The sequence below is a fragment of the Aplysia californica genome, unplaced genomic scaffold (genome assembly GCF_000002075.1).
Source record: "Aplysia californica isolate F4 #8 unplaced genomic scaffold, AplCal3.0 scaffold00632, whole genome shotgun sequence".
Classification (NCBI taxonomy): domain Eukaryota; kingdom Metazoa; phylum Mollusca; class Gastropoda; order Aplysiida; family Aplysiidae; genus Aplysia; species Aplysia californica.
In genome coordinates, this window is record NW_004797902.1 from 421,688 (window position 1) to 430,405 (window position 8,718).

At 39.1% G+C, this 8,718-nt stretch overlaps 1 protein-coding gene across 1 annotated transcript in view; it reads left to right on the forward strand.

Moving 5' to 3' along the window:
• Nucleotides 1–1,879: 1,879 nt before the first annotated feature.
• The window catches only part of LOC101847452 (L-threonine ammonia-lyase), a gene marked incomplete at its 3' end in the record, with an annotated part of 46,435 nt that continues 39,596 nt past the window's right edge, over nt 1,880–8,718 (forward strand). The window contains 3 exon segments of the mRNA XM_013087740.2: nt 1,880–2,205; nt 2,736–2,993; nt 5,196–5,266. Of these exon segments, the coding sequence (XP_012943194.1) occupies nt 2,176–2,205; nt 2,736–2,993; nt 5,196–5,266 (359 nt within the window).

Genomic DNA, 8,718 nt, shown 5'->3' on the forward strand with positions numbered 1-8,718 from the left:
GTAGAGATTTAGATTCTTGCTTCGATTCTTGTAGTCTAGGCTAGGAATAAAAAAACAACAACAAAAAAAAACCCGAGACGGGAAGCATCGACCATGGGCGGACTCGAAGCTTAGAGTCCGTGAACAAGATCGATTCTTTGAGTCCTCATTTGGACTCGAAAGAATCGATCCCACAGTCGATCTTGCCCTGGCCTATTAATTATATCAAGAGAGAGAGGAGCAGGAGGAAGAAGATCGGGAGGAGGAGGAGGAGGAGAAGATATATTTATATATATATATATATATATATATATATATATATATATATATATATAGAGAGAGAGAGAGAGAGAGAGAGAGGGGGAGAGAGAGAGAGAGAGCAAGAGTAAAATATGTCAGTCTTTGATCTCTATGCCTTAAAATTATTTTGTAACCTCCTTGTCTCTATGCCTTCGTTCTTTACATCTTTCGCAATCATAGTTGGTGCTTTAGAATTCTATTGTCATGTTGACTTCCACACCTTGTCAACCTCTTGAATTCGATGTGCCGGCACTTTCAAACTCCCAAACATACTTTCAAACTCCTAAACGTATTTTTTGCTTCTTTAGTATCAAATGTAATTGACACTTCATTCACTAGATTCTAGATCAACTTGTGGCGAAAACAGCGCCGTTGGCCTAGGCCTAGGCCAATTAAGCTTCTCAACACAGCAGCAGAAAAAATGACGAGTCTCTTGGGCCAAATTGGGAACATTCGCCTTGCGCAGAAGAGCGGAACTCGCCCACCTTGAGTGTGTAAACAAAGCGGCAGGCCCAGGCTGCGGTCGGTGGTCCTCTTAAAAAAAAATCCGCGAGCTCAGGATTTGTGGGCTGGTATAAATTATCGTCTTTGACAGTTCGAGCCAATGAATAACGCGAACATCTGCCTCACGTGCATGTAAAGTAAATAAATAACTGAGCAGACCATCGGTTTCGAAACTTTGGGCTCTTCTCCAATTTCTATTTTCTGGATCGTACTGATCGTACTGTAGATTGTAGCCTGCGGTTACAATTTCACGATAAAGTTGCAGCTGTGTTACATCACTGCCAAGAGCAGACCATTGAATCAGGAGTGGGGTAAGTAAAATATCATCTATTTTTAAATTTCTTATCGTGGTCAGCAGAGAAAAAGTCGTTTGCGGATAGATCTTCTAGACTACATGCTAAATCTAGCTAGTCTAGATGCACCAATCTAGATACTAAGATCTAGATCTAGATCTATAATCTATATCTAGAAAAATCTAGATTCTAAATCTAGAATCTAGATCTAGATCTAGATGTAGTCTAGATTAAGATCTCTAGATCTAGAAATCTAAATCTAGATCTAGATTAATAGATCAAGAGCTTGACAAAATAGTACCAAAAAAACGCCATGTTCATTACTATTAATTTATTAAACGTTGCGTGTTTATTATTTTCTTTCCGCGGCTCTTCTTGTCAAGAGCTGGTGTCTTTTTTTGTTTGTTCATTATAAACCCAACAGTGATAATTCAGTTTCGTTGATTTACATTTTGTCATATCAATAAGATGTTATACAAAGTGACATTGAGCGATTGCAGTTTCTTGGTGTGTGTTGAACGACCTTTACTATAAGCGGATTAACCGGCTTTGTCTGGTCCCGAGCATGAGTGAGTGTTTACTTGAACTAGATCTAGAATCTAGGTCATATCACACCTCCAGGTCATAAACCCCGAAACGGCATTCGATTGGTTAAAACGGGCACACCCCCAGTTTCCCGACCTTGAGTTGTTCCGTTTTGGCGAATGCGGCGTGTGTGTTTGTGCTGTACCGAGGCACAGTTTGGTGTTGGAGTTCAGAACAAGCAACACAAGCCGCCTATAAATACAGAGGTACATTCACTTAAAATTCTCGACTTTGTTTGCACCTTCTAACCTATAGTAGACCTATCTTTTGTTTTTCTTTCGTTCCGTCCGGGATTGATTTCATTCATCTGTAGTTTAATTGCACTTTGCTCTCCCGAATAGATCTCTATAATAAAAGAGATCGTTTTACGTTCCAATACATTGTACTCCGCACGTAGCCTTTCTAAAATCGATTGGCTATTCTGGTGAGGAACATTGAGCCAAGACAAAGCGTCCTGTTGAAATTGTAAAGGTTGACGCAGTTAATTTTTTTGTTTTGTCTGCTTGTGTATAAGATGGTGAAAATGAAGTTTAACTATGTTCAGGTAAGCACATAAAAACACTTCAATTTTGTCCATAGAAGGTTGGTTTTACGGCTTCTTCTTGGAAGTTGAATTTCTGAAATGCTGTAATTTATTTTAATACTTTGATTTGGGTGTGTTCGGTATCATTAACTCTTCGTTTTCCTGCTGTAACCTACTTTTTAATAAGTATAAGGCCTAGATAGGTTTAAAAAAATGTATTAGCCAATTATTTTGGCTTTTATGCCTTGTTTTCCTTTCATTCCTAGTATTTGAACTTGCAATGCATAATGCTGGTGTATTACATTTACTCCTGAATTATTTATTTAGTAATAGATGGTTTTCATATATAGGCTATATAAATAAATAAATTATATATATATATATATATATATATATATATATATATATATATATATATATATATATATATTACATCAATCAAGATGTGTAGCCTACTTGCAACTATGCTTGTTATAAAACAAGCAAAAGGCTTATCAACACGGAAGGCCTACATGTTTTCTTTGAATTGAAATTGTATTTTTCTTCATCAGATGGAGATGAATGGTGAAACAGATCATCGCATGAATGGCAATCACTCTGCGTTTGGTCTCAAAGGTTCAACTGATACAGATACCAACCAGAGTTCCTATGAGATGTTGGAAGACAGTGATGAGGAAGAAATGGTTCTTACTAACGAGCTGATTCTTGACCCGTTTTGTGATCCTGATAATCCTAAGACCATCAGTTTCAATGATGTCAGCGCTGCAGCCTATAAGATCAAAGGAGGGGTCGAGAAGACACCTTGCAATGTAAGTGGCTATAATTGTAATGCATTTTTCGTCTGTTGCTTTTGATAATGCACAGTTTAAAAAAAAAAAAGATTTAGAAGGAGTTTTACGGCACTTGCAACACAATGGGTCTTGATATAAGTGCCAAAGATTAGAGGTGTTACAAGAGAGTAGCAAAATACAAAAGAGAAGGAGGGGAGATAAGGATGATAGTATAGATGTTTAATAGGAAAGATTGAGCAAACCACATCAGAGCACTCGCCGACCACCTAGAGTTTGCTTTGTGAGTTTGAACTACTATTGAGAAGTCTGTGGGTAGTTGGAAGGTGCTTTTGGGCTCTGATGTGGTATGCTCCTTCTTTCCAATCAAACATCTATCAACAAGTTGCACACGTTAAAGATCCCTTGGCTGTCCAAAATCGATGAGAGTAGGCTTCGGCTGCCACGCGGGCAAAATTCAAAATTTCCTACCATTTGAAAGTGTTTGGTGTGTCCCGCGCGCTCATATGACCTTACGCAGTTTCGAACGCCGTAAAACACTTACCAAAAAAAGCCCCAACAAAAAACCCCCCATCTATCATCCTAGTTATCTCTCCTCTTTCTGTTTTGTGTGTTACTCTCTTGCAGTACCTCAAATTTTTGGCACTTATATAATATGACCTTCTAACTGTGTTGCAAATGCTGTAAAACGATTACTAAATAAGTCTTGAACTGCGGGTTTGTGTCTCTTCACAGCCTGCTGCAACTGTTCTTGCAATTGCCACAGGCCTCAGGTACCAGTAATTATCCCTTCCGCCTTCAGCCTCAAGTGTTTGTGTGTCCATTTGTTCATCATTTCTCCATTTGAACGTCTGTCTGGTTGGTGGTGAGATACCGTGGGTGGTTGGCGGGTGCTCGGGTGTGGTTTGCTCCTTGATATTCCTATCAAACATCTATCGTCTTTATCTGAGATAAATCTCCCCTCCCTCTTTTTTCTGTTTGTTACTGTCTTGTAACACCTCTAATCTTCGGCACTTTATGACCTTATTGTGTTGCAAGTGCTGTAAAACTCTTACTAAAACTAAAGGTGGTGAGATAGCTTCCCCCATGCTGGATGCTGCTTTGGGGAAATGATCAGTGACTGCTAACGGCTATGAAGGCTCTGTGACTGTCCCCGGAGTTTTATGCACCCCGCATAATTTAACAAATTTTGATCCTTTTTTTCTTCATAATTTCTGATTATTTTTCCTTTATCATTCTTTGTTAAAATTAACAGAATTGCATAATTTCACTTTTTTGGGCTCAGTTTGCATAATTTCAGAATAAAAAACAAATAAAACCACGAGGACGATCTGTGATCCCAACTCATAGTGAGTGGTTAGTTCAAAAACAGGGTCTAGCTATCAAGGTGAAAGCAGTTTTTACTAGATGACAGTCCTAGCTCAGTATTGTACTTATCTGTAACCTGCCAGAATTGCTTGCTTGCTAAACTCTATTTGGGAATGATCCTGAGCTTTTTTGCCTCGTCATCACTTTTTTGTGGTAGTTGTACAATTCATTGTACCATTTCAAATGACAACTTTCTAAATTTGTGAGGCGTGCTGACAAAATGAGTTACTTTTCGCTATCCACAAATAGAGATATTGGCCAAAAAGAATCAAAACTAGGGTCAAATTTGTAGATTTTTTATCGATGCCTTATTCTTTAAGTGCAACACATATGCCTGTTATTATTTCATACTTATGCATTTCAAAAACTTATAAGAGTGATGTATCTATTTCCATTATAGGGCTCGAATCCAAGAAGTAACTCATTTTGTCAGCACGTTTCACATTTATTTGTTTGTTGATGTAGAATGATAAGTAGTGGATTCTGTTTCTGTCACTGTTTTGATTGAAAGCATGATTTCACTAATCCTTGCTCTGCCTGTTCATTCCTACTGCTTGAAAATCTCAGTTTCTGCAGATTTATTCTGTGGCCGTCTGCCAGATGTTCAAATTGCTATCATTCACATAATTTAATCAATACATATACCATGTGTATTCTTTGTGAACATATTTCCACTCTGTGCGTCGAGGTGAACAGGAGCCTTTTAATAAAGTATTGAAAGTAGTACAAAGAAATACAATAGTAAAAACAACTGAATCAGCTCTAAACAAATTCACCCTTAAAGCCAGGACATTTTGTTTTATCATCTAATTTGGCAATCACGTTCACATTTTTTGTTTTTTAATTTCTTTCTAGTTATCACAGATGTCCAAACAGTATGATATGAAGTTATACTTCAAGAAAGATTTCTTGCAATATACAGGGAGGTGAGTACATGTGTATATAAATTTTATTCTTTGTTTATAGTTTGGTCATCTTCTGTTTCTTCTCGGTCGCATCACACTTGAAGTCTGGCATCTATCATAAATTGGGCCGTCCTGCTCAGTTCAACTGTCGGCCCGTATAGCTTCTCTTGTAGCGTCAGTGGGGTTGGCCACATTTCCTGTCTCAGGGCCCTGTGTGTCTTGCAGTACTGAAGGATGTGTTCAACAGTCTGGTCCGCCTCTCCACCCTGGCATTTTGGTGATTGTGCTAGTTTAAAACATCTGTACATATGCTGTCTCAGTCTTGTGTGTTGGGTTCTTAGTCGGTGGTTTGGTCATGAATGCAAGAAATAGTTTGTTTTTTATTTACTATAATCTTTTAATGTTGATCTTGACTCTTTTAATGAAATCTGTTTGTGGTCTGAGATGTATGTCATTTACAGCTCCCATGTGACTTGGAGTTAGGATGATTACTTTTATTTTCATTTCTACATCGTTGCAGTTGGTGGGGCTGATGGTGATTTGAGGAGAGGGGGGGGGGTGGGGTTGGGGAGGGGAGGTGCCACTGGGTGGGTCTACTTCTTCGCAATCCTTCTTTTGCTTCTTTATGTATTTCTTGCTATCCTAGCACTGATGGATCATTGTTGTGTTGAAATGCATTTCATCTACTCAGGCTCAAATAAGAGAGATGGGTATCTTGAGAAGGAAGGCAGCTATTGTATCCCACTGTTGCAGCTACTTTTCAAAGAGCTGGGAGAATTTCTGTATTAAAAAATAACAAATAAAAGATCTTTTCTTACTGATTATAAGATAAGATAAGATAATACTTTATTTTCCCAGAGGGAAATTTTCTTGGCTGTACAGGACCTTAAAAACATATGCAGGTATACATAAAGAAAAGTTAAGTTATATATTACTCTCATTAAAATTCAATATGAAAAGAGAAGTGAAGCTGACAAAATGTATATTCACATCCGATGCATCATTCAATCACATGCAGGAATATAAATACAAGACCTTTGGAGTTATGAATGCCAGCTTGACATTGTGAAGGTGTTTTGATGAAGTCATGCTTCCTTTAGTATACTCTTGCTGATGGCGTTGCACATTTTTTGCTTAATATTTCTCTGTCTGCATGTCAACCTGTCTTTTTGTCTGTCATCATGTATCTCTCTTTCCGCTGCCCTATATTTATATTTGTCATCCGCTGGGTCGTCTCTGAGAGATGACAACAAATCTCCTACACTCATCCTCTCAGCTCGTGGGTGGTTGGCGGATGTTCTGGTGTGGTTTGCTTCTTTTTTCCTATCAAACGTCTGTCGTCTTTATCTCCCCTCCTTCTTTTTTGTGTGTTACTCTCTTGTAACACTTTTAATCTTCGGCACTTATAAGACCTTATTGTGTTGCAAGTGCCGTAAAACTTTTACTAAAACTAAAAAATCATCTCAACAGCTCTTATTCTTCTGTCAGTATTTGCTGTCAGGGTTCAGGACCCTCGTGCAATATAGGCCTATGGAACTATTATGACATGTATGGAACTACCAGTTCGTGTTTGTGTCTGCCTTTCCTTCTGCTCATCTATTCATTCATATTATTCTCTCATCTCACATCTCTCCTGCCTATCTGCTGCTGTTTTTTTCCCCCTTTCTATCGGTGTTGCATTTCCCCTGCACCAAATGACCCTTACTGCGTTGATAAGCTTCTGTTTGCGCAATGCAAATCTGTCAATTGACGTAAATCCTCCAGTTTATGTATGTGCCTATTTGCTTGCTTCCTGGTTTCGTCACAAGATTGATGTGTGCTTTGGTGTGTTCTAGCCTAACATTTCTACCTTTTAATGTTGCGATTGCCTTTTCATACTCGCTTGTTCTGTTAAATTATGTTTCATCCCAACAACTCGCTGTGAATATTCCAACCGCAACAACAACCACAACAAACATCTTCAAACACTCACAAACGTCAAACACCGTCACAATGGGTGGTTGGCAGGTGCTCTGGTGTGGTTTGCTTCTTCTTTCCTATCGAACATCTATCGTCCTTATCTCCCCTTCTTCTTTTTTATGCTTGTTACTCACTTGTAACACCTCTAATCTTGTGGCGCTCATATGACCTTATGCAGTTGCGAGCGCCGTAAACAGCACCCCAATCAACAAGAACACCGAAAATAACAATCTGCACCACCACCACCACCACAACCAACAACAAAAACAAAAACCGCAAAACACCGCCCCAATCAACACCAACACCAACAATAACTATCTGCACCACCACCACCACCACACCATCATCATCACCACCACCACCAACAACAACAACAACAACAAACACCCACCGCAAAATACCACCCGAGTCAACAACAACACCAACAATAACAATCTGCACCACCACCATCACTGCACCATCATCATCATCACCACCACCACCAACAATAACAAACACCATAAAACACCACCCCAGTCAACAACAACACCCACAATAACAATCTGCACCACCCCCCCCCTCCTCCCTGCCCCCACATGTTCATTGTTAACGAGCTCCCCTTTACATCGCAGTCAATGACGATGCCGAACCACGATATTAATAAATATGCGCATATTATTGAAGATAAGAAACTCGGGCGAAAAAACAGGATGTTCATAATAACTCGGCCGCCTTACCGACTTTACTTGGCAGCTGTTACATACGCAGATCTTCTCCCAACATCGTTTCTCGTTTCTAATTATATTCAGGATTTATGTGTATGTGTGTGTGTGTGTGTGTGTGTGTGTGTGCGCGCGCGTGTGTGTGTGTATGAGAGAGAGTGTGTTTGTGTGTGTGTGTGTGTGTGTGTGTGTGTGTGTGTGTGTGTGTGTGTGTGTGTGTGTGTGTGTGTGTGTGTGTGTGTTTGTGTTGAGAAAGTGGGTTGTTATGCAGAACGGTGTTTAAAATCTCTCACCTTGAGGGATAAAAATATTGACTTGTAGTTTGTGGTTGAGAAACTGGGGTATTGTTAAAAATTCTTTGTGATTGATTGATTTGTTGTGTTTTTAAAGATACGTTTTGATATCGAGGGGGAAAGTTTGTTGACCCTAGTTTTGTTTTACTTGAGGGTTGGGGAATATGGAGAGATTTTTGTTTTTTGCTCTCATTTTGGCCTTGAGGATAAAACATAAATAAAAAGTGGGATACTGGATGGGTGTTTGGTAGGGGGGCGTTGACCAAGTTGGCCCAAAACAGACAGAGCTGGAGATCCTTTGTTGCTGCCCTAAACGCCAGATGGCGTAACGGGTAGTAAGTAAGTTTGGTAGGCTCCAGTGGAATGACAGTAAAAGTAACGTTAATGACAACAATAAAGGCAGAAAGAAGATAGAGGGACAAAATAACAGTGTTAAAGGGTTTATACATCTTTTATTTCTTTTTGAGTTCGTTTGTCTCTTATTCTGTCCTTCTACCCATGTTGATCATAATAGTTGTAT